The sequence below is a fragment of the Colias philodice genome, chromosome 13 (genome assembly GCF_061535455.1).
Source record: "Colias philodice isolate Cphi_HAF_F1 chromosome 13, ilColPhil1 Martin Lab GWU primary, whole genome shotgun sequence".
Taxonomy (NCBI): Eukaryota; Metazoa; Arthropoda; class Insecta; order Lepidoptera; family Pieridae; genus Colias; species Colias philodice.
The window spans coordinates 10,185,705-10,211,912 of record NC_143098.1 but is presented as its reverse complement, the minus strand read 5'-3'; the positions used below and the strand labels follow the sequence as shown (position 1 = coordinate 10,211,912).

General features: G+C 32.9%; 2 protein-coding genes and 1 long non-coding RNA gene across 3 annotated transcripts in view; all 3 read right to left on the bottom strand.

Annotated features, from left to right (window-relative positions):
• Positions 1-13,755, bottom strand: part of Lgr1 (Leucine-rich repeat-containing G protein-coupled receptor 1) — a 36,098-nt gene extending 22,343 nt beyond the window's left edge. The window contains exon 1 of the mRNA XM_089702752.1: positions 13,438-13,755. Coding sequence (XP_089558878.1) covers positions 13,438-13,504 — 67 coding nt within the window. The 5' untranslated portion in view covers positions 13,505-13,755. The remainder of the gene's footprint in view (positions 1-13,437) is intronic.
• The window catches only part of Cdk12 (Cyclin-dependent kinase 12), a 220,360-nt gene that overhangs the window by 7,192 nt on the left and 186,960 nt on the right, over positions 1-26,208 (bottom strand). The window lies entirely within an intron of this gene.
• On the bottom strand, positions 21,742-22,673 carry LOC149483628 (uncharacterized). Its single transcript, XR_016316507.1, has 2 exons — positions 21,857-22,673; positions 21,742-21,817 (listed from the first exon to the last, which is right to left on the bottom strand). It is a non-coding gene; the product is annotated as an uncharacterized LOC149483628 (long non-coding RNA).

The window sequence follows — 26,208 nt, the reverse complement described above, 5'->3', positions numbered from 1 at the left end:
TTATGTGACTTTCGATTGAGAAAAGTTGCAGTAACAGCGGTTCAGAAAAAGCAGCAGCAGCAGCAGGTATTCAAAATTCAGTTGCAAAAACATACAATCTTTAGTTAGCCTTAAAATCTCTCATTCGATTTTGTTTTAATAATCGTCAAAAAAATTTAAGCCTACTCCGCTGTTATAAATTGAAAATAGCTCAAACTAATTTAAGACTGTTAGGTACACGTGGTATTAATCAATTTTAAAAGCCGACATTATAAACACTAAAAAAGCGTAGGCGATATTGAAGTTGTAAACCGCGCGTAAATTCATAAACAAGAAGTATTACCCACTCAATAAGTTTAAATAAGACAGACATACGAAATTATTGTATTACTAGCCGTCCGCCCCGGCTTCGCCCGTGGTACATGTTTACGTTTTCTCTACATAAAAACCATCCTCGTACTTCAAGGAATATAATAAAAAAAGAATTATCGAAATCGGTTCAGCCGTTCTCGAGTTATGCGCTTACCAACACATTTTGCGATTCATTTTTATATACAGGGTGTCCCAAAAAGTAGTGATATACTGAAGCTGGGAGGTAGAGGACTTAGAGGGCTATCCGAATCACCCCCATGTGTGTTATGCGATTTTTCGTATTTTCGGAATTATTACATTTTTTTCAATTTTTCATCTATCGCCGAGTACGATGAGATTTTTATTTATGGTGACGTGAATTATTGCGCTAGATGCTTGTTTTTTTTTGTGTGCTAAGCTGAAAGATAGGCCAATTCAGTATGGTAACATTTACTATCGTTAGATCTTCGAATGGAATAAAAAAAAGAATTAAATGCTATGAAAGATAAAATTACCCAGTATGTTCATAACTTCAAGGGCCCATAAAAAAATAAAATCACATAAAAAAGGTTTTCCATTTGGCTTTTAAAAACTTGCTCTATCGATCAGGTAGCTACCCTAAAAATTTCATTTTATTATTCTGAAGGCTTCAATCGAAAAATTGAAATCTAAATGTGGTAAGTGCAAAATTTTTATTAACATGATGATTATTAAAACCAATAAATAGGTGTTTAAAAATGAATTTTTTTTAAATAGCCCCGCTGTTGCTCAATGCAAGTGCGACATCACCGTAAAAAGTTGTCTTTTTAATGTCTGAATGCTCTTTTATCATTTTTAATGGTTTCTTCTGCTACTATGAATTTCCGGGTTATTTCGTCCAAATTGTGGCAGTCTCTCGTCTTTGTAGTATCCCCACGGAAAAAATTCAATAGGGTTTATGTCCGGAGACCGTGGAGGCCAGGCTAAAGGGCAAAAATACCCTGAAAGATGGATTGGTCGTTGCAGCCTGCGCATGCGCCGGTGACGCCTGCTTTAAAGCCTGGCCTCCACGGTCCCTCGAATAAACCCCATTGATTTTTTTTCAATGGGGATACTAAAAAGACCTCGGCTACTTGAGAGAATGCCCCAATTTGGACGAAATAACCCGGAAATTCATAGTAGCAGAAGAAACCATTAAAAATGATAAAAGAGCATTCAGACATTTAAAAGACAACTTTTTACGGTGATGTCGCACTTGCACTGAGCAACAGCGGGGCTATTTAAAAAAATTCTGGTAATTAAACACCTATTTATTGGTTTTAATGATCATCATGTTAATAAAAATTTTGCACTTACCACATTTAGATTTCAATTTTTCGATTGAAGCCTTCAGAATAATAAAATGAAATTTTTATGGTGGCTACCTGATCGATAGAGCAAGTTTTTAAAAGCCAAATGGAAAACCTTTTTTATGTGATTTTATTTTTTTATGGGCCCTTGAAGTTATGAACATACTGGGTAATTTTATCTTTCTTGGCATTTAATTCTTTTTTTTATTCCATTCGAAGATCTAACGATAGTAAATGTTACCATACTGAATTGGCCTATTTTTCAGCTTAGCACACAAAAAAAATCAAGCATCTAGCGCAATAATTCACGTCACCATAAATAAAAATCTCATCGTACTCGGCGATAGATGAAAAATTGAAAAAAATGTAATAACTACGAAAATACGAAAAATCGCATAACATACATGGGGGTGATTCGGATAGCCCTCTTGGTCCTCTACCTCCCAGCTTCCGTTCATCACTACTTTTTGGGACACCCTGTATAAGAGATCACGTATGCTTGATAGGTGTGCAAACTTGCAAAGTACAAAGTTTGAATTAAATCTGTAAGTTGGATGTGGTGGATGGAAGTGGATCAAATCTATACTAATATTATAAAGCTGAAGAGTTTGTTTGTTTGTTTGAACACGCTAATATCTCAGGAACTACCGATTTGAGAAATTCTTTCGGTGTTAGATAGCATCATCGAGGAAGGCTATAGGATATATATCATCACGCTAAAACCAACAGGAGCGAAGCCACGCGGTTGAAACCGCGGAGCGCAGCTAGTCAAATAATATAAAGGAGGCGATTTTATACAGTTTTGAGTTTCATAACCCTGTTAAAATACCTATTCAGAGATTGTTCAATATTGCTCAATTGTCGTTAATCGGTTAAGCAAACAGACATTTTATAATAACCACTCTTGAACTCTTGAAGGTGTAATGTTTGATATTGATAACCAATAGACAGTACATATTGAAATTGGTCAATATTTGCCTTGATCGTCGGTAACAGTTGTTTACATTTTGTTATAAGACTTGTGATCTGAGCATGAGTATCCACTTCATAAATTAATTAATTATCATTATTTAGTCAAAATAAAAAGTAGCAAAAATTGTAATGATAGCTCGGTAAGAGATATTGTAAAATTAATCAATTGTGTGCAATAAACATGTTTTCTATATTCATTATAATTTTTTTACTAAAAATCAAGATCATATTGTGCAAAGACTAGATAAGCTAGTAGAAGAAAATAATTCAGTTCTAATTATCTCAATTTGAAAAGCAGTTAAAAATATATTAAAGTCGCCTCGTCATAAATCAGCCTAGTTTCGAGAGCATCAATTATTGAATGACTCACTTGCGGTATCTTTACAAATTAACCTATTTAACCGTAATCGAATAAATTCTTTTCCTACAATAATATGTCTCATCTAGACTTGTGACTTTATAGTAATGACTTTTCAACCGACTTCAAAAAAAGGTTTTCAATTCAACTGTATTTTTTTGGGTTTAGTACCTCAGAACAACATTTTTATTTCACATTCGTGTCATATTTTAAATTTTGTCTAGTTCTGACCATTTGAATAAAAGATGCAGGATGAAGAACATCACTATGTCCTACTACCTACTTTATTTTATCGCGACATTGTTAGATTTTTCGTTCAAGTTTGTTTAAAAACACGAAACATACATAATTTGTAATTAACCAGGAAGTTTTTAAAATAAAAAATTGTAGATATTACTATCTCTATATCTATAGTATCAGTTCTTAATCAACTTACGTCTTACACAGTGATAGAGTGCCAAATTTCTTGATAATGCTAATAATAATTAATCCTATTAAATGCATAGTTTTGCAGGCACATAGATAAAATGTCACCGTTTTTAGACATTTTTTATCACAAAGCAAATGTGTTCATAATTAATGCTCTAAGTCATAATCAGAAGGTAGGTTTTCGTATGAACCCTCATTTTTGTGTGTCAGTCTTACGTTTTGTGTATTTTTTTTAAATTCTGTATCCGAAGGGTAAAACGGAACCCTATAACTAAGATTTCGCCAAATTTTAATACATAATATAGACTTTACAATTTCATACAAAATATTCTTCTCTACTCATCGTCGTCGCGTCGTCGTCGTTTCAGCCGTGGGACGTCCACTGCTGGACAAAGGCTCAAGGATTTCCAGTGCGAGCAGTCACCGGCGGCTTGCATTTAGCCGCTCCCTGCCACTCGGACCAGGTCTTCTATCCATCATGTGGGAGGTCGTCCCACGTCTCTACTCATATTATGTATTACCTATATTCCTAATTTCCATTATCGAGGGCCACACTGGCAATTTCGGTGTTTGCTCGCTCGCGACGCCGCGCCGTCGCTAATTAGTAGATGACGCCTGTCTTTGTTTGCTGTCGCGTAATTTGACAAATGTCGTTCTAATCAAAACAAAATGCTTCAAAAATAATACATGTGTTCAAAAACAAAATAATCGTGTAGACTCTAGAGTACCTATTGCTGATAAGAAATCTAGATTTTGTGTGATTTAAGTATGAGTTATAGTTACTTAATAAACCAATGATATTGCAAGTAAAAAGGAGTAGGTAGATACCAACCGTACTGCAGGAAACCACCAAAACATTCGTTCTTCAAAAACGGCACACGATCGCACACACACACACACGATCGCACACACGATTTAGATGCCAAAGTGAGATGGTATGATTCAACTATTGTGAGCGAAGAGACAACTGAAGTAAAATTAATGTGGCTATTAGCCACATTTCGATGTGCTGCTTCCGGAGAATGGTTCACATAATTTAATATCATCGAAATAAAGTGACAAATTGATACCATGTTGGTACCAAATATTATATGTGACGTTGATTTATAATGACGAATTCTACAACATGAGGCCCACATCCCTTCCCATCCCCTACCCATCCTCTCCTTCCCTATCCTTATTCCCTCCCATCCTCGCCCCTTCTACCTAACTCCTTCCAAATCCCTTTGAGGACAGCAACACATCCACTTCCCAGTGGAGTGGATGCTTATGGGCGGCGTGTATCGCTTAACACCAGGCGACGCGTCTACTCGTTTGCAATCCTATATCATAAAAAAAAATGTGTGATGTGTATTTTTATTTTATTTTTATCCATTCTACGGCTTTCCATTTTAACTGGGAACTAGTTTACGTTCTATAATTTTATCAGTTCAACTATGTAGGACGGAATTACACTGCAACCTGCTTTAGATGTGGGTGATAATTAAAACAATAGATATCTACGACATTCGTGGAGTCAACGACCGTGGTAGGTATTGAGACCACAGAACATATAAATTGAGACAGATTTAATTTGAAACAATTACTATAACTACACGTAAATAGTTTAAAGAATTTTCACGTTCCGTTGTAGAGTATAGGAGTACTAACTAGAAAGTATAATTGATGCTGCATATCAGATATTATTCATATATTAATTATTATACTTAATTCTTTAGCTGTAAACATTAATAAGTATAAAGTTATTAGCAATAACATTTTTAAGCTATTGCATAGCTTCTATCGCGGGCCTTGAGCGCGGGGACCGAATCGAGAAATTCCGTAACGAAAAAACCTCACGCTCCCCACTCCGACGGCCACGGAGGTGTGGTTTGAAGGCATGCTATGCAATAGCTTTGACGCGGCAGTCCCCGAGTGCCACACGTCTTTTTATTTTAAATGTCTTTTGTATCTAGCCGTTGTAGATTAAAGATAAGGTAATAGAATGTGGTTGACAGGGATTAAAAAGTTGTTAGGAAATATGTCGAATTTAAAGCAATGTCGTGAAAATTTTAAAAGTTTTCTCACGTTTATCAGAGATATCTTAACAACGATTGCCTATATTTATCACTCAAGGCGTACTCAATATAAAAACAGCAATGGTAATTAATGGATCGACGATGCATTAGTAATTAAGTAATTATAGTAATTATCTAATGAATTTAGAAGTAGATGGCACTCCTATAACTAGGAGTATAGAAAATGACCTACTACCTACTACTACCACCTACTGAAAATCAATGCTGTATTCATTGGGCCATACGTTGAGTTAAATCATGAAAAATGTAATTTCTAAAATTAAAAAAAAAATGCTAGCTTTGCCGCCCAGTTTGGACAAAATCAAGTACATATTTCTATAGCTCATGTGTTATCCTGATGTATACCCCATATTTCTGTAAAGTTTAATCCAAATCTGTGCAGAAGTTTTTTCGTGAAAGAGTACGAAACTCGCAAACTTTAAACATTAATAAAATTTTCATACAAGCGAATGTTGCACTATTAAATAGTTAATACAGTTCTTTAAGAATTTAACTTTTAAACACAGAGAAACGTCCATAAATTTCAATCCAATCAACTGAATTTATTTAAATAATTCATATTAAATACATCGCGATCGTTATAAAAGTCAGTTTGATGAACGTAAAGCACATGTTTTGATACAGGGAACAGTGAAACATTTCAATCGAGTCTGCCAAGTTATTTATGTAGTTTTATTACATTCCAACTACATAAAATATAATTATGTTTTATTGTCCGACGCACTTTTGAGACGATCGACCTTTTATAAATGTAAAAAATGTATTTTTAGATATATTGATGGAACAGTGCAAGGGCTGGTCATAGATGATTGAAATTTTATTGATGTTATTACTTTTTATACTGACTGCAGATAGCACCTAATAGCGACTAGCTTCTGTTTTGGAATGAAAAGCGTCTTATTTATCTCATGATGTGCTAAAATATTTAATGATTAACAATGATGTGTGAGTGACAGTCCTACGAACCCATTAAAAAACACAGTATTTCACGATTATAATATTTGTAAGTAGGTAAGAATAATCCAAGTTTAAAATAACTTTTAAATGAAATTAAACGCATGCGGCAAAACATATCATAAAATAATGTGAAATACTAAATATTTATAAAGACTAAACAAAACAAACGAATTATTACTGACAAGTATCTACGCACATAGAATGTAGCTCATGCGCATCTTCGCGTTTAGTAATTTTCAATCTAATAGAAGACCGTACCAAACAGTTTAATCCAATTAAATCCCTAATTATTTAAAAATAAGATATATTGTCGTATACACGATGTCCCCAATAGTCAATAGACCTGGCTGTCAGTATTTAGCTACGTCGTAACTCGTAGCACCACTACAAACCTCGTAAAAGCTCTAATAAGGAAACTCGAGTTAATTCACCGCCCGTAGTTTCACGGCTTTTATTCGCTGTAACGTAAATATTGTAGTAGGTGAGGCAAATATACTAGAAACTAGAGATAAATCTTATATATAAAATTCTCGTGTCACAATGTTAGTCTGCATACTCCTCCGAAACGGGTGGACCGATTCTCATGAAATTTTCTGTGCATATCGGGTAAGTCTGAGAATCGGCCAACATCTATTTTTCATATGTACCACGGCCGAAGCCGGGGCGGACCGCTAGTAATATATAAAAATGGAACCCCTTTTTCCTGGTCACGGCATCACGCGTTAACGGGTGGACCGATTTCGATAATTCTTTTTTTATTAAATTCCTTGAAGTACGAGGATGGTTCTTATGTAGAGAAAACTTAAATATATACCACGGGCGAAGCCGGGGCGGACCGCTAGTGATAATATATAGACGTCCTGTTGTGTGTGAAATGTTTAACGTTGAATTGCTTTGTGAAAAATATGTTTTTGTAGGTACTAGATGACCCAGGATACTTCGTATCATGCGTTTTTTTTTATAGTTTCACTGTATAAACTTTCCCTGGACTACATAAAACACAACAAAATCAGAATCAGGTGAATCGGCCCAACCGTTGTCGAGTTTTAGCGAGATTAACGAACATCAATTGATTTGATTTTTAAATAAGTATCTATATAGAAAGAAGATAAGTAATATCATATATTTATGTTGTATGTTACACGTGTAGTATATAGTTGTTGATTTATTCCTTATTGTAACGATAAAATAGTTGTACTTTTTCATAAAATAATTGCACAATTAGACACGTCTTTGAATTATGAAAAACAAACTCCGCAGTCTGAGTAAAGTTAGGTTTGAGACGTTTTACTCGTAAAGCCCGCAAGACAAAAATAGATGAATTCTTGAAACTCTATGTGTATACCCATAACAAGCAACCCGCCCAACTTTGCCACCCGCACGTGAGCATAGACAAAATGCTCACTTTAGAGAAGCGGTATAATATGCCGGCTGCGCGAAGCTATAGAGAAGAAAACATGTGGATTTTTAGGAAAAATTTAGCAAAAATATTTTAGCGTAATTTTGTTGTTTAAGTATTTTTTACGTGATCAGTGTATGCAAAACTACAAGTTCCTTCGCGCTTAGTATACCAATAGTAGGATATCCTGTATAATTTGATGAAGAATGAAAATATGTTGATGAAAATTTGGAAAATCCAAAAGTGCACGCCTCATAATTTTTTTTTTTAATAAATATTTATTAATTATTATTTTTGTTTATTTAATAACAATTAAACCACATCGAATCAGACCCTGAAAAATGAAAGGGTTCTATTCCTGAGCATACTCAAGCGTATGAGAAAAAAAAAGACTCGATTAGTAAAGTATTTCGGTCGCTATCGTGTTAACAAGGAAAAGGATCCGCACATACAGACACACGGACGTCCAAGACAGAACTTTTTTAAACTGTTTTTTAACTAGTTTAAATAACAAAAATGACATCAAAAATATCATGAACGTTAAAAATAGTGTTTTTTCTTAATATGTGTGTGTATGTATTATCTTACAAGTGCAATGTATGATACATAAAGACATTTTAAGTTTGAAAAATCAGATGTTTTGCGCGAAGTGACAGTAGTACCCACCTCAACGCTTCGCTTATGAGGCGTGCAATAAATGTTGAATAAATATACGAATATATTTTCAATATGCAAAACATTTTTTTATGATCTACATCCGACGATGAAACGAAATCCAATGATTGTCTTGCAAACGTAAATTGTAACTTTATTACAATTATAAATATACGCGCACGTGCTAGTTGCATTTCAGAATCATATTCGATAATATTTAAAAATATAATATATGTGAGAATAATAATTAACTAGTTATTGTATTATTGTTAAAAGAAATAATTGGTAAAGTAACGTCTTTTGATTCAATATTCAACATTAATTATCAGATAGGTACAATGTCCTAATATGTACTATTAGTTATTATTTCTACAACTTATTTCCTTCAATTAATTAATTTATTATAGTTAATTACTAAAATAAGTATGCAATATTGGTATTTATAGCGCAAGCTTTGCTAAGCTTAGCTTTTTCTTAGTGACTGATTAAATAGCGCTCCACACAAGATTTATTTTATACTACCTACACTTACTTATAAGTATCTCGTTACGCATTATCCTGCTTCAATTAATCCACAAAATTTTTCAACTACAATATGTTTTTGTATTCATGTAAGTACTTTGGTCGGTTTCTTTGAACGTTATCACGTTGATTCTCTATAATATGTCAGTCACGGTGTGTCAACACAATTTATATACGAAAAACAAACAGGCACACAAAAATTTTGTAACTACGCAGTTTAACGCGGATGTAAGGGTTTTAGCTTAAAAAATAATTTATACAAATATATGAGGAAACAAATTTTTTTAAACTTAAGTGTTAAATGAAAATTGTGCTTTATTTTCATATTTTAATTTTTAAATATAAACTAAACACGAAAGCTGTTAAGTTATTGTATGAATACATAAATAATTTGTTGAATCTTCCTTGTTTGGATTGTATAAAGAACTAGCTGTTCCCCGCGGTTTCACCCGCATTGCTCCGCTCTTGTTGGTCTTACCGTGAAGATATATAGCCTATAGCCTTCCTCGATAATTGGGCTTTCTAACACCGAAAGAATTTTTCAAATCGGACCAGTAGTTCCTGAGATTAGCGCGTTCAAACGAACAAACAAACTCTTCAACTTTATAATATTAGTATAGATTTCTGGTAAAAGCTCCTCCCTTCTTAAAACATAGTTTTAAATAATTTGCAAACGACTATTTCCAGATTCTGGGAATGTAGAATTAAAGCTTATCTAAGTACCTATTTGCCTACTTATACTTTTTTTTGTTAATAAGACTATGTATAAGCCTATGTAAAAGGATATGAATTAATAAACGTTATTTTTTTATATAATTACTTTTTTTGTCTATCTTTTAGATACATGCAATACTGTATATTGTATTTAAAACTCCATAAACAGTATGTTCTTGTAAGCTATTAATGTATTAGCAATTAGCATGTATTTAATATTATCATGACTCATTTAATACTGCAGGTACCGGCGCCATTATAAATATCTCCATATTATAATTATGTACATAATAATTATAGCCTAGCCTTATTTAGTAAAACCAGAATCAAAATATGTAATAGTAAATAATTGTTTTACTTTGTTTATTGCATTGGTATTTTGATTTAGACTTTTAATTCATTTATTTTTACCAAAAGCATATTTTTATGTTAAGTAGGTACTTATATGTTAGATACACCTAGATTTCCAACCGCGGCTTCGCCCGCGTTTTCAAAGAAAATCCCGCATAGTTCTCGTTCCTATGGGACTTCCGGGATAAAAAGTAGCCTATGTCTTATTCTGGGTCTTCAGATACCTATATACCAAATTTAATTGTATTCGGTTCTGTAATATTTACGTGAAAGAGTAATAAACATTATTTCACGCAAATACCACTAAACTTGAAAACGCAAGCGTAGACGGGGGCGGAAATCTAGTTACAATATGAGTAGGATAGTTGCAGATTAGACTTCAAAGCGAAATGGCATGATTATGAAATATCGGGATCGAAAAGGGACAATTACTGAAGTAGAATGTTGCTAATTAGCCACATTTCCACGGGCCACTTCCGGAGCGCTTAGCTTATCTACCTACCTTTTTACTTGTAATATCATTTCGGTTACATAGCAACTGCAACGTTATAAAGATAAATCTCAGTACTTAAGATAATTGATAACGCATATATGTAATTGTAAAACCAACAAGGATTAAAATACTTTCAATTATTTTTTTTGTCGTTATTTTCATCATACATGTTATTTCCGTTTATCTAATACTTAGGTACTTTATAAATTATCAAAATATATATATTTACTAGCGGTCCGCCCCGGCTTCGCCCGTGGTACCTATATGTTTAAACTATCCTATCTCTCAAGTTGGATCGAACTGCACATGGTGTGCGAATTTTATTATAATCGGTTAAGTGTTTTAGGAGTCCATTGAGGACAAACATTGTGACACGAGATTTATATATATGGGTGATTATACAAAAATGGGGTAACTTTTGAGGATATTTTGTTTACTATATTTTTTATATCAGATTGTTACAAATTAGGGTGTATATGATAGCTAATCTAATGAATATATTGTTCCAAATCGGGCCAGCCAGTTTTTTAAGTAGATTGTGAGATATTTTAAATTTTCTGACATTGGCCTCCAGGGGACTGACGAGGCTAACATGGTACTGATAAAAACACAATTTTGTAATATTCTTAAAGAAATTGAATGAAAATTACTACAAATCTCTCAGTTTTAATAATGGCACATGTCTTTTAAGTATTAAAATCACTTAGTTACGTTTAAAAATGATAATTAATAATATGTGATACTGGGAAAAAACAATGTCTCAAGTTTCAAAACAGCCTTCTGACATTTAACGCTACGTGAATATTCTTACTCTCTTACTTAACTTTTTCTACTTTGACTTAGTTTTACTTGATATTTCAAGTAATTCACAAACAAAAGAAACAAAAAAACGGCCAAGTGCGAGTTGGAGTCCTAAAAAACCTATTTTTTATTATGTTTGTAACTAAAAATTTACACTTTTAGCAATTTTTCCTTATCTGTGTTATAAAGACGTTGCTATTTACCAAGTAGAAGTAAACTATATAGCAGTTTATAGTAGACTGTATACACTGCAAGCATCCTGTGTGTTTTTTATTCCCTTGCGAATATTTAATTTTGCGGAAATTTGCAGTATTAACGGATGTAGGTATCTTTTGATTGCGTTGCGTTATAAGTTTGATTTTTTTACAGCCCCAAGGGTTCTTAATCTTGAGTATCCAATATAAATTTCAGATTGATACCTCCACGCGTTCCAAAAAAAACGTCTTAACAGACAAACGTACAACAAAGTGATCCTATAAGGGTTCTGTTTTTTCCTTTTGAGGTTCGTAGCCCTAAAAATCTACCAATATTTATGTTAAAAGTACTAATTATAGTAAAATTAAAAACCAAAGTCTCGAATGAAAGTCTCATCTGAGTTTTCATAAGAGCCCCTTGACATTTTTATAATGTTATTAAGTATATTAATTAACTTTTATGTTATTTTGAGGTAATTTTACTTCACAGTAATATACGTATACGTATTTATCTGATAAATATAAAAAGCTATGCCCTGAAAGCATCAAAATCAATAATTAAAATAAAATAAGATCTTTTTTAATAAAATTATTAGTAGTTTGTTTCAATAGCTCTTTTCTTTGCTACTCTTTCTTAAATGTTTCTTCCCTAGTCAAATTCAGGTTCTTTTAGCGTGGCGCATGATGTTTTAAACTGAAATATAAAATAGAAATGCTTATACCAATAGCAATCAAGATAAAAGTTCTCAAAAACGACAGAATCATCAGTACTATGGGGTCGCGTCAGTCCTCTGGCACGATATCTGACAAAGGACTGATGCCAGCGGATTGATGAAAAGGGACTGAATATGAGGTTATAATCACAAATTATGTTTTTTTGCCTAATTTCTAATATCAACAAACTATATTTTTACAAATCATAGTTAACCATTTATAAATGAAAATAAAAATCGGATTAACAATAAAATAACGACTCACCATAGGACTGAAATGTTGACTGGCGCAGCAAGATTTTAGAGGACAAACACAACCCTAGCGCTGGTACAGTTATGACGGCCGTCAAAATATGCGGTGCACAAGTAACTTCATTACCAACATTAATACTTAGACAGGGATTTGACCTCGACTTGGTGATATTTAGCGAGAATTTCGAATTTAAAAAACACACAACGGACTGACTAGTGAAAACGATGACAAAGTTTAATTTTATTTTTTAAATAAAATGGAAAACATTGCGTTATGAAATTTGTAGTATATAATACTATGTACATCAAAGATTGTAGTGTTTTTGTAAGTTTTCTTAAATCGATGATAATGTTTAAACGATAGTCACTTGATTGTTGGTTTTCGGAGTTGTGACATGCCAAAGTACTGACATTTGAGGTATTAATTTATTTTTTTTATTCATTTGTATTTTAAATAAAGAAGTGAAATTGAGTGACCAAATAAAGGACGCTTCATTGTTTTAAAATAGATTGTTATTTGAATAAAATATAATAAGACTTTGTTTAAATTGGCTGGTGACATCGAGTTACCCCATTTTTGTATAATCACCCATATATTATAAGATTTATAGATAGTTGGTAGATACATTTACTTACGCGGAAAAACTTCAATAACGATTAATATAATATTATGCTCCCAAGGTCAGCTCGTTCAATCTAGGCAACTATTACCTAGAGGTAGTTTTTTTCAGATCATATTTATAGGGCAAAACAAAAATAATTTAATTCTCATGATTAATTTTTTACATTCTTGGTAAAGGATTTAGTAAAAGTTAATTTTAGAAGGAATAATAAATAAAACATATTTAAATTAAGAATACCAAAAATATAAGCATAATAAATAACAACTTACCGAAAATATAAATACACGCCACCAAAATATGCTTCCAAGAAGGAAATAAAATGTACAGAAGATTCATTTTCACGCACAGTCTGTTTAATTCATATTTATTTTTCCCACCAAAATAACCAATATTATCACATGTCTATTCGATTAATAATAATTCCCGCCAAATGATAAATTTTAAAACATGACTCTTAAAAATACTCTATATTTTAATGTGAAAACAAATACAATTCGTTAGCCACTAATTCCGTTTAAGCGTTTTATTATCGTATTTATCACAATGCTATAACGAGCGACGCGCGACGTACGTTCGGTTACGCGGATGGCGGAACACTGAAGGAATAAATTTGTTTTTTTTCAGACGTCCTGAAAGACAAGCACAAGTAATTATCACTTATGTGATACTATTTATATTATCTGCGCAAATGCGGAGGATTTATTGCGCTGTTTATTTTTAAATAAATGTTTTTGAATGGTGTATACATGGACGTATATTATTTATCTGTATTCGCTGATGTGATGTTGATGATTGACCAGCTTTCGCGCTTTTTAGACCTCATTCACACGAGAGCTTTTTTAACGTCCGTTAAAAAAGCGTCCAAATAGAACAAATGCATTCCCAAGTATATGTTCACACGTCAGCGCTTTTAAAGCGCGACGCTTTTTTATCGCGCAGTGTTCTATTTTCAACGCTCGGCGTTGGGCGTTAAATAAAATAGACCATAGGAAACTTCTTACTATTATTCAGACGAGCGCTAAAAAAGCGCCGGCGCTGCGTTCAGTATGCCGCACGCTCGCTCAGCGGTAGCACGTGTTTGTTGTGCTTATAATCATCAGAAAATCGATACGATGTCGTGGATTGTTGATCCCGAACTATTAATTATAGATGTGGAGTCTCGTCCGTTCCTGTATTCAAAATCGTTATAGACATTTGAAAATAATTAAAAAAATTCCGGGGTATTGCCTTAACTCTTCGTACAGTGTCACAAACTGCCCTTTTAAGTATCTCTGTTCATTCAGAGGATGTACCCAGAATGCCTTTTGTTTTCTTTTTCGTCTTTTAATAACACAAATCGCTAGTGCCAATCTTTCTTTCTTTCTTTCTTTCAAATATACCTAACATATAAAAATTAAAACAGTAGGTATTTTTATCATATTCCTTTAAGTAACATGTTTATCGATGACGAGTTTGAACAAATACCTAAGTAGGTACCTACAAGTAGTTTATTAAGAACAAACTTTCCGAGGAATTCTAAGCAAATATAATAATATAAATATCATAAAGATATTACGCAACTGACATTACGTAATTATTTTAGCAGAAACCATTTCCACGTCTTACTGAAGCCAGAGACGAGACATGAGTGATTTTAAAGCGTTAGTATGAACAACCACAGAGAGAACGTTTAAAAAGCGCCAACGCCGGGTTTTAACGCAACGCTTTTTTAACTCTCGTGCGAATGAGGTCTTAGAGTAAGCTTTATATGTATTGAACTAGCTGAAAGCCGCGACTTCGACTGCGTAATGAGTTTTTCATATTTCGATGTTTTGACCTTTTTTGTTTTAAATACCTATTATGTAGGTAGTTAATTATTAATTCTTATGCTATACAGTATACACAGTATCGACATTTTGTCAGTAAATGTCCTATTGGACTTGGTATTTGAGGTTAAACAGATCAAACATAGAGATTACAGATATCAATCAATAAAAATATATGGTTATTCATTTAAACAAAAGAACCTTTGTTATTTTTATCTGTAAAGTTATTTGGATTCCAATGTTATTTATATGTAGGTACATATTACGTCCATTATGATATATTATAAGGACGATGAACTATAATCCTCGATCATTAAAACACTATATAACTTCTTTATATATAAAAACTAGCGACCCGCCCCGGCTTCGCACGGGTGCAATGCTGATACAAAATACACTACAGAAAAACTGTGAACGTTGTATATAAAATTAAAAACATAGCGGCCCGCTCGACTCGCCCGATAGCCGGGCGGCCGCGCGGCGTGTGCGTTACCCAGGCAAAATGTTTTGCTTTAGAGAGATGAGACTTAAACAAATAATTAGTGTATCATGAGGAGCAATTTGTTTACTAATAGCAAAATTTGTTTGAATTGTAGTTTTTAAGTTATTTAAGAAAAACAAATTTTGCTGGAGTAACGTTTGAAACGTTACCCAGGCAAAATCGTCTTTCAAAAATTAGTTTCAGCACGGAACCAAATACATGAATAGATAGCTTTTGTTGCGTAGTAAATGTTTATAAATAGCAAAATTTGTGTGTGGTATAGTTCTTTAGTTATTTAAGATTTTGCTGCGGTAACGTTTTGGGATTTCCCAGATCTCGAAAACGGCTCAACGCAGAAGTTTGAAAAAAATACCAATAAAAGACCTCAATTTGTTTAAATTTGTTTAATCATTAGTTTTTGATTTGGTTGACGTAAACCAATGTAATTAAATGGTTTCAAAAATCAGAAGAAACGGGTTTGCAAGTAAACCAATACACTTATAACCAAATAAACAGCTGTAAAAAATACCCGTGGTTCGACGCTTGTTTACATCAGAAATATTAGATTTCATACTTTACACATTAAGAAGATAAAAACAAATTTGATTTATTTTAGACTGGTCGTACTTTAGCGATCAAATACGCAGTTCCCATAACATTAAGAAACATGGCATACTTTAAACAAATTAAAATGATTCCTGAAAATTCCTTCCTGTTAATTGCAGCTTTGAATTACGGCTCTAATGAAAGTTATCTCAAAAACAAGATTATGTCAGCAATTCTCTAATGAGCCGACCAAATTGAAAAGGTCACATAAAAGCGACCGCACCATACATAAGCGCAACCATCTGAAATGAACAGGATAATATAGATGTTTTGTTAGTACAGTTGAATACAAAAGTTTTCTGGTCAGGTTAGTTAAAATAATAAAATGGTTAAGATTCATTATTTTTATTTAAAAAATCAGTCTCATACAAATTATATGTATTGCTTTGCCTTAGCATCAACATTTTTGAGTTTTGTTACGTGTTACTTAGTTTTAGGTTTAACAGAAACAACAAATTAAGTACTAAAAATATAGCTACATGTATATATGTTTGTATTGTTTTAAATCACACTATAAATTATACACTATGATATTACACTTTTATTAACTAGTAAAAATTGTGTAATATGGTACTGCACTTAAAAAATATAAAAAAATCGGCTTCACGAATAACGTTTTTCTGCTTAACTGTACAAAACATCGGTTACCAAGCTGCTAATTTGCGAAGATTACCCGTACGTACGGTGCAGTCGCTTTTACGTGACCTTTTCAATTTGGTCGGCTTATTAGAGAATTGCTGACATATTCTTGTTTTTGAGATAACTTTCATTAGAGCCGTAATTCAAGGCTGAAATTAACAGGAAAGAATTTTCATGAATCATTTTAATTTGTTTAAAGTATGCCATGTTTCTTAATGTTATGGGAACTGCGTATTCGATCGCTAAAGTACGACCAGTCTAAAATAAATCAAATTTGTTTTTATCTTCTTAACGTGTAAAGTATGAAATCTAAAATGTCTGCTGTAAACAAGCGTCGAACCACGGGTATTTTTTACAGCTGTTTATTTGGTTATAAGTGTATTGGTTTACATGTAAACCCGCTTCTTCTGATTTTTGAAACCATTTAATTACATTGGTTTACGTCAACCAAATCAAAAACTAATGATTAAACAAATTTAAACAAATTAAGGTCTTTTATTGGTATTTTTTTCAAACTTCTGCGTTGAGCCGTTTTCGAGATCTGGGAAATCCCAAAACGTTACCGCAGCAAAATCTTAAATAACTAAAGAACTATACCACACACAAATTTTGCTATTTATAAACATTTACTACTCAACAAAAGCTATCTATTCATGTATTTGGTTCCGTGCTGAAACTAATTTTTGAAAGACAATTTTGCCTGGGTAACGTTTCAAACGTTACTCCAGCAAAATTTGTTTTTCTTAAATAACTTAAAAACTACAATTCAAACAAATTTTGCTATTAGTAAACAAATTGCTCCTCATGATACACTAATTATTTGTTTAAGTCTCATCTCTCTAAAGCAAAACATTTTGCCTGGGTAACGCACACCCGCGCGGCCGGTACCGCCGCAAACGCTACGTCCCGCAATTTTTAAATCTGTAATATCTTCGAAAATATTCACTTAAATCAAACGATGTAAAGGGCCATATAGATCTATATTAAATGAACAATGTATTCAAGGTATTTAATTGGTTAAGGATTAATGCTGTATTCGTTAAAATCGCATCGAAAATTAGCCATTATTTGTCGTAAAAAGTAAATGACAAAAAAAAGTTATTGTGGGTTATCCATAAGAGATAGACATATACCATCGCGGACTTTTCTTTAGACCTTTTCAATGTGTATAATACTTAGTACATTATTTTGATAAAACTCGTAGGGTTCAGCCTGCGTTTGCAATGTAAGCGGAGAAAATGTAATTTTTTACGACATCACATTAGAAACCTCAAAAATAACAGTACTTCTCCACTATTTAATGGATGTTATTATACATATAAACCTTCCTCTTGAATCACTCTATCTATTAAAAAAAACCGCATCAAAATCCGTTGCGTAGTTTCAAAGATTTAAGCGTACAAAGGGACATAGGGACATAGGGACATAGGGACAGGGAAAGCGACTTTGTTTTATACTATGTAGTGATGATGAATCGCAAAATGTGTTGGTAAGCGCATAACTCGAGAACGGCTGAACCGATTTCGATAATTCTTTTTTTATTATATTCCTTGAAGTACGAGGATGGTTTTTATGTAGAGAAAACGTAAACATGTACCACGGGCGAAGCCGGGGCGGACCGCTAGTTCTAAATAAATATTAAATACCCAACTTTGGATAGATACTTTATTATTTCTATAAATATAATACTTACTTACTTATACGTTTATTTTCTTTAATTGTTTATGAATTGCATAATAACAATATCAGCCCATAAATCCCTCTGCAGACACTGGCCTCCGGTCCAGGCCATAGATATACCTAGTCTGTTTTCCCTTTTTATGATTAAATCTTTTTCTAATTTTTGTAAAGCAACAGAAAACAACATCATCTCTGAAAAATCCGGGCGGAGCCGGGATCAGCGGGTAGGTATAGTTTATAAATATTTTATAACATTTTTTACAAGCAATACCAGTAGAATAATACATTCTTATTCAACATTCCTAGGCAACAAAATATTTAGTAAGTAAATTCTATCCAAATATCTCATAGAGATAGGTAAGTAATAAATATTTTACGACTCATAAAATAACAGTTTTTTACACCACATACTTCATAATTGAATACAGACCACAGTTTACATTACAGGGCTTTGGAAGATATCCAAAAAGATTGGTGAGAGTGGAAATTTTATGGACGTCTGAGGAATTTGTATTAAGACGATACACAAAAAAAAATCCACTGCTTGGCGGGCGGAGTCTAATAGCTCGCTATCGCGAACGCCGGTGTGCGCGAAGTCATTCTTGCAAACTCGCCGCGCTGCCGCTGGCCGACTCGGGACAAACATGTATGGAGTCGTCATACAGTTATAATATTGTTATACATTTATTCAATTGTTGATTTATTGGTTTTATTTTCTTGCTTATAAACAAATCATCTTCTTTCCAACAACTACTTAGACATTATTAATAATTATTATTATTTCGTAATGTTTACTTTATTACAAAATAATACAGGTTATAAATAATCTTTAAAATAACAAAAAATATTGTTACTCTGAAAAAATGAAATGGTACTCAATAACGCGGACTACTGAATTGATTTAGATAGAATTTGATGCTGACGTAGATATTACATCATGCCCAGAAATGAAAGGTACTATTTCTGAAAGAAGTTATAAACCCTAATTCTTCTCAGTCAAAGTCAAGAGTGGAAGATATCACTAATACAGTAAAACTGATGCGAAACTTTGGATGTTAATTTGTATATTTTTTTGTTAGTTGTTACTTAATCACGTCAAGACTACATTACCAATTTTGATAAAATATAGCTAATTGCCTGGATTTACACATAGGATACTTTTTATCCGAACTGAACACTTCTGTGGGATAAAACAGGATTCACGATATAACCTAATTCCACGCGGGCAAAGCCGCGGTCGGAATGATATTTTTTTAAATAAAAAAATTGTTTAAAAAAAAACACAAAATATATTGACGCATGTATTTATTTTTTGCACTCTATTATAATTGTAATTATTCATTACAAATAATCAAAATAAAATAGCCAGAACAAAGTTAGGCCCTGGTAGGGTAGGTAGGCAGGTACAGCAATGTGAGACGAACACTGGCTTATTTATACCAATAATAATGTATTATAAACATTAAATTAAGTTTACTTTCTAACAACAAAAATACATAATATTAGCTAATGTGAAAGCGAATCAACCAATCATCCCACAAAAATGAAATGTGCACACAAATATTCATCCAAATCGGTTCATGTCATTAGGAGGAGTGACTGCAGCGCCATCTTCCGGGCCCAATTGTGTTTCCAGATTACCCAGGAACTCAATTTAATATACTTACACAAAATTTTTCGAAATGAAAACTCACATTACTATGTAAATATGAATATAAACCTGTTTTATTACTAAGCAATTTCCCGCACAGGTGTAGTAAGTATAAATGAAATAAATATCAACATCAAATTCTTTATACAACATACTTATCTACCACCTTCTAAGAAATGTAATTCTTGAAATTATTTCGTATTTTTTTTAAATATAATACTACTCCAATGAGCTCCTGTTCCATATTATGTCCGCCATACTTCCACTAAGTTCACCATGATTTTTTATTTCTTTGCACTTTGTTGCTTTTTGCTAAAAATGGAATCATGCGATAAAACCAGTAGAACGTTGATAACATACATTTTTGACTGAATAAAGGTACTTACGAAGGAGTGGGTTCACATTGTGAACAATCAGTGGGTTTATTTTCCTTCTGGATTCCGGATTTCTGAAAAGATTATCTATGCTATAAATGAAAATATCTTACACATTCGTTATGTACTTAAAACAGGGGTACATATCAAACATCGTCTATAATACAATTATCATCAAATTTAAAATAAAACCAACTTACTTCATTAATTTGTTCCAATTGTAAGCATTCTTTTTCCTCCAACCTTTATGTTTCTTCTTCTTATTTTCTTTATTGTCCCCATTTGTCTCATTTTGTCTTATCGTGTTGTCACCCTTTTTTACGATTGCGCGAGCGACACAAGTTCCCCGTGTGACGGCCGTAGCGGGAATGACTCGTGCAGCGATCGGGGTAGGAAGATACAGGGCGGCTCTCGCTATATTGGCTGGTCGCGCGCTAATTTCAAGTATTTCTTGTTTATTTCAAAACCATCGCATATTTCAAAATTCTAAATCGGTAGACGTATAGGTTGTATATTTTATAGTTAATATCCAAAAAGTCGTAACTTTACGTTTGTTATTTTGAAGATGCCAGAGATTATAAAAAAATAACAATGAGAACTTTGTATTTTTTTTCTATCGAGAAAATATCATGGAATCATGTTTCTAAAACGGTAGACGTATTGTGTTACTATTGAACTTTCTTGTCAAGAATTTTCATCACGACAACTTTAATAATATAAAAATTACGAAGGTTTAAAAAGGGCCGTAAATGTTAGAAAAATTAATTCATCACCTTAAATCATATTTTTCGATATTGATTGATGATTAACGCTCTAGTGCTAAAATAAAACTTATGTTTATAAATATTTATGCATTGGCAATTTTGTATCGTATAGGGTCAACCGGGGCAAATGCAACTAAAAAATAACAAGTTTCAAGTTTGATCGGTTGCAGTTATCTCCTTTTATATTTGGTCATTTGTTTGACCCATTTAGTGATTTTTGTATTTATTCAAGATTATTTTCAACCAATCAAGCAATACAGTAGTCTTATAAATAACTGGTAGTGAGAATATTTCCTAAAATTGGTAGAAAAAGTTACATTAACCCCTAGTCGGGGGTAAATGCAACTAACTGCCATAGCTCTTCTTCTATTTCATATAAAACAACGAATATAGAATATATTTATGAGATTTCATGTTATTCATAGGATTTTGAACTGGATTACCGTGTAGCAAGGACGAGTTTTCAGGAAAAATCTTATTTTTCTGATTGTGGGGCAAATGCAACTATTTGTTAGAGAATTAGTGTGGGGAATGCAAAAAACTTATTCATCGATATATTTTTATTATTCTATATATATATATATACAATAACGTTATCTATACAATAACGTTGCGATCGTAGATGGCGCCGCATTATTTAGAGGAAAAACTCATGTACCTACTTTGATTTACCACTTTAAATCGCAACAAAAAAAAAAATAACAGTGTACTACCTACTAAGTCAATTTTAGTTTTTGGTCAGAACAAATAATATTCTTTGTGTTAAATATTGTTAAAAACGTAAACCAAACAAAATACGTTTATTAGTTAATCAACCGTTTACTAAAAATTACTTGAACAATCACAGAACTATCCTACCTATCGTTTTTAGTTACTTATATTCTTTAACCACGCTTTATCTAATTTGAATTTTACTTATGAACCCGTCTCTGGGTATAATATCGAAGAAATAATCGATGGTTCTTCTTTAATTAATCATAAAGAAAGTATATTTTGACTACCAAGAAGGATACATAATAAAAATATCGACACTGTCACATCACTAGTGTTTTTAGTTTCATACAAAAATATAAGGGGCTATTGTAACTAACCTCACAGTTGCAATAACCCCACAGTGAAATTTTCATGAGGCAATTGTAACTGCATCAATAACACAAAATAGAGTCAACTAACGCACTAAAAATATAAATGAAATATGCTTAACGGCTTGTGATAATCGTGTCCAATCAAAAACACCTGCAAAAAATCACTACTAAACAATTTTTTTGTCTGCAAAACTCGACACCTGTTTTTACGCACACCAACTTCAAAATAGCGGTTTGACACAATGGCCTATCAATCAAATAGTTTTCATCGTAGGGGCACCATCTATTACTTGTAAGATTTATTAGTCGTTGAGTTATTGAATCATAGGTGGCGATTTATTACAACAACTCTAATAAATTAGTTATGATAACTAGTTGCCATAGCCCCATAGTTGCATTTGCCCCGGTTGACCCTACCTACTTCTTAAGCCGGCTACTCACGTAGGTACCTGCCGCTGGGTCAATATTGGAATTGTAATGTGTATCTAGGTAACGTTAGTTACTCGATATTACATATATTTTTGTAATACTGTGATATTATTCTGTGGCAAGCAGTTGCAGCCTTAGTTGCAGTTTTTTAATTGCTCCGACTGCCGTGCAACCGGTATTGCCCCTGCGGCAGGTGTGTGAGTAGCCCTCTTTATCCAAATTATCTGAAATCGTTTCCTTGAGTATGATTTCAAAATTATTACATAGATACATTTCCAAACATTACATAGTAACTAGATATTATAATGATTAATTTGTATTTAGAATATTTTGAAAACATAAAAATAGCCTTGTGTGTGAAATAGCTGACAAATTCCAAGATATTATGCGTGCCTAATGTATTATTATTATTTATTAATTGTAATTAGACATTTCAAAATGTACAAAATAACAACTCGCATTATGTAAGTAGGTACATAATATCTGAGTTTTATAATTACCCCATGCACCTGCATACGACTGTAAGTACGTAACAATAATAAATATTATTTAAAAACCCTAATTGAGTCTGATTATTCTTAAATCCCACAAAATAAACTACCACATAAATTAATAAAACCAGTTTATCAAACGCAGTTTATCTTTTTATGGCTTAGATTACATATTTAATAGTGCTTTCTTATTTCCGACATTATATTGAAATGTATGTCGTATTTTAAAAATCTAATCTAAAATTTAAATATATATCTATGCAATGAATGTTGATTGGTGGTGGCACAGATAAAAAATAAAAGTAGAAGTCTAGGTACTAAAATAGTACCTAGTGTAGTTTGGACTAAGTTTTTCTACTTTCCGATGCACAGCGTTTATTCAATAGTATATTTCTAGACCATAATTATTCCCGGACTAATAACAATATTTCAATATTTAAATCGAACTAGAACTTTCGTGATTTTTGGTCGTACCATAGAAATCAAAATAACAAGGCACTGTTATTTAGATTTTTATCTATGGGTCGAACATAGTCTTCAGGAATGTTCCTGAATACAAATCTAAACATTGGCACAGAATACTTAATACAAGCTAACATAGAGGTACCTACTTATATAGAAACATGCGCTTTTTAATAGATATAAGTAAATAGGCGTTACAGAATAAATACTTAAATATTTACATTTACTTATAGCATCGTACGCGGTACGATGTAATTTCATCATTTGTTTTCGCGTCGAATTCTGAAACACAATATCCATATTTGAGACTATTTGCCTTTTTTTCTTCCAACTGGATAAGAAAGTTTTTATCAATTTATCTAGGTTTCTTTATATTATATAGATTACCTGTTTATTATATGATTGATAATGAACTCTAAGTCCTTATAATATCAAGGTCGTATTACTCATTTTAGATTTTTCACAAAGAAATAATATATGTAAGTATGGATTTATTTTTGTAGACATTCACAAATTCGTGTTATCATTGATAATATTTATAAATATAGATTCATAATATTAATATGTGATCACAGTATGTGATAATGTATTTTTATTTTAATTGTGCATATAAATTCATTCACGTCATTGCATTGATTGCACGCAAATCTACCGTCGCGTCGCCCGTGGTTAGATTAATTAGTTTAGATTCTATGGGTAAAATAAAATGTGGGGTCTGATGTACCCCATACCACACTGAACAATAGCAGCTTTTCATATAATTTAGTGATGGGAAAAGAAATATCGATTTTATGTAATTGTATTTATTTATCAAACTTATGGATGTTTTTCATTAAAACAGGCCAAGTAATAATTTTTTCAGATTTCAGATTTTAGAGTTTCACCACCCGGTTTTTCTTCATCTTCCTCCTTGATTAACTTTTTTCGGCAACGTTTCGACATAATCGGCAGCAGTCGTACTTCGTCGCGTGCTTCAGTCTCGATACGAATGCGTTGCACAACACTAACCGCGTGAAGCTAGCTTAGGGTGCGGTACGAGGTGCGCGGGGGTACGAGGTGTTCGCAACCTCGTTCCGCACTGTAGAATTTTTATTTGTTCAGTGCGGCACAAGGTCTAAGAAACCCGGTATTAAGGTCTGTATACCATTGAACTAGGAATCAATAGCACATCTCAGATATATAGTTATCACTTTCCTACACTGAACCAGATGGAAGTTATGCCTCCCGCACGACAGAGAAGTTTAAGTTTTTTTCTACCGCTATAACGACGAGACACGGACAGGGTGTTTCAAGCCCTGTTTCGCACCTAACGTGTTTAATTATATTTTTAGAAGTCATAAAAATATAATCCAACATTCCACATCCACATCTGACGTAAAAATTCACTTCCGAACTTCGCCGTACCGCACAGAAGCACAACATACTTTACATGTTAAAAAACATAACATTAGTATATTTCCAATCTTTCACGCTTCACAGCCTGTAACTATACACCATGTTTGCTGCTTAATTGAGAATCAATCTTGATGAAAGTTCGTCGGGACAGAGATTAATTGCTGGCCGTGACGCAACGGCGCGCAAACAATTATTTTATGACACAATTTCATAATCTTTGACAAACAATATGGATATCATCTATGTTTTATTCAAGAATATATTGATGCGAAGAACTGGAGAACATGTGTCAGAATTGAAACTTCTTTGGCAAGATTCAAAGATAGGTACCAAAATCGTCGCCTTGCTCCATGACGTTACGGTATTGCCATGACGTGACCTTGACATTTTACTCTCAACGCGCCTAAATAAGTTTCACTTCAAAACTGAAGTTATTAACATGATCACAATAGAAAATCTATTGTGTCGTGGACCGATCGGGCCGTTCGGGGCTCAATGGGTTAAGTACAAATATCGTGGAATCGAATACTAAAGATATGTTAAAAATAAACATACCAATGAGTAGGTGTCTCTGTGGGCGCCTAACCACACGATCACGACCATCAATGTGCTAAATGTAATATTTGCTGACTTTGCTGTCCTTCAGAGTGTTCACTGAACAAGCAGAAATGAGTTTGAAAATGTTGTTCACATTATTATTTATTATATTTTTTATAATCATCATTTTCAACCATGTGTAACTATTGTAAAGTACCTACGTATTCTGTGGTGGTGACTGGTGCGCCTGTAGGTAATTAATTGTTCGTTTGCCACGTAAATTTGTAGCTAAAGAAGGGTCCGTTTTATTTATTTTTGTAACATTTAATTTTGCTATTTTCCTTTTTTTATCTAACTAAGTACTTTCTGTATATGTTCTGTATTACCTGTGAATTTAATTTAAAAAATTATTCACACTCTAAAACCCAATATTAGTATTTAGTTACGAACTGAAATGTGCATCTCATAGGGAGTGGTCAGTTTTATAATGCCGGCTACTCACGTACCTGCCGCAGCTGCAGGGGCGATATTGGTACCTACAATCTCGGTTGGTCGGCAGTCGGAGCAATTTCAGTTGTTCTCTAAATTGCTTGCCTATACACATAATAATTAAGGAGGCAATTAAGGGTCCAATCCCAATA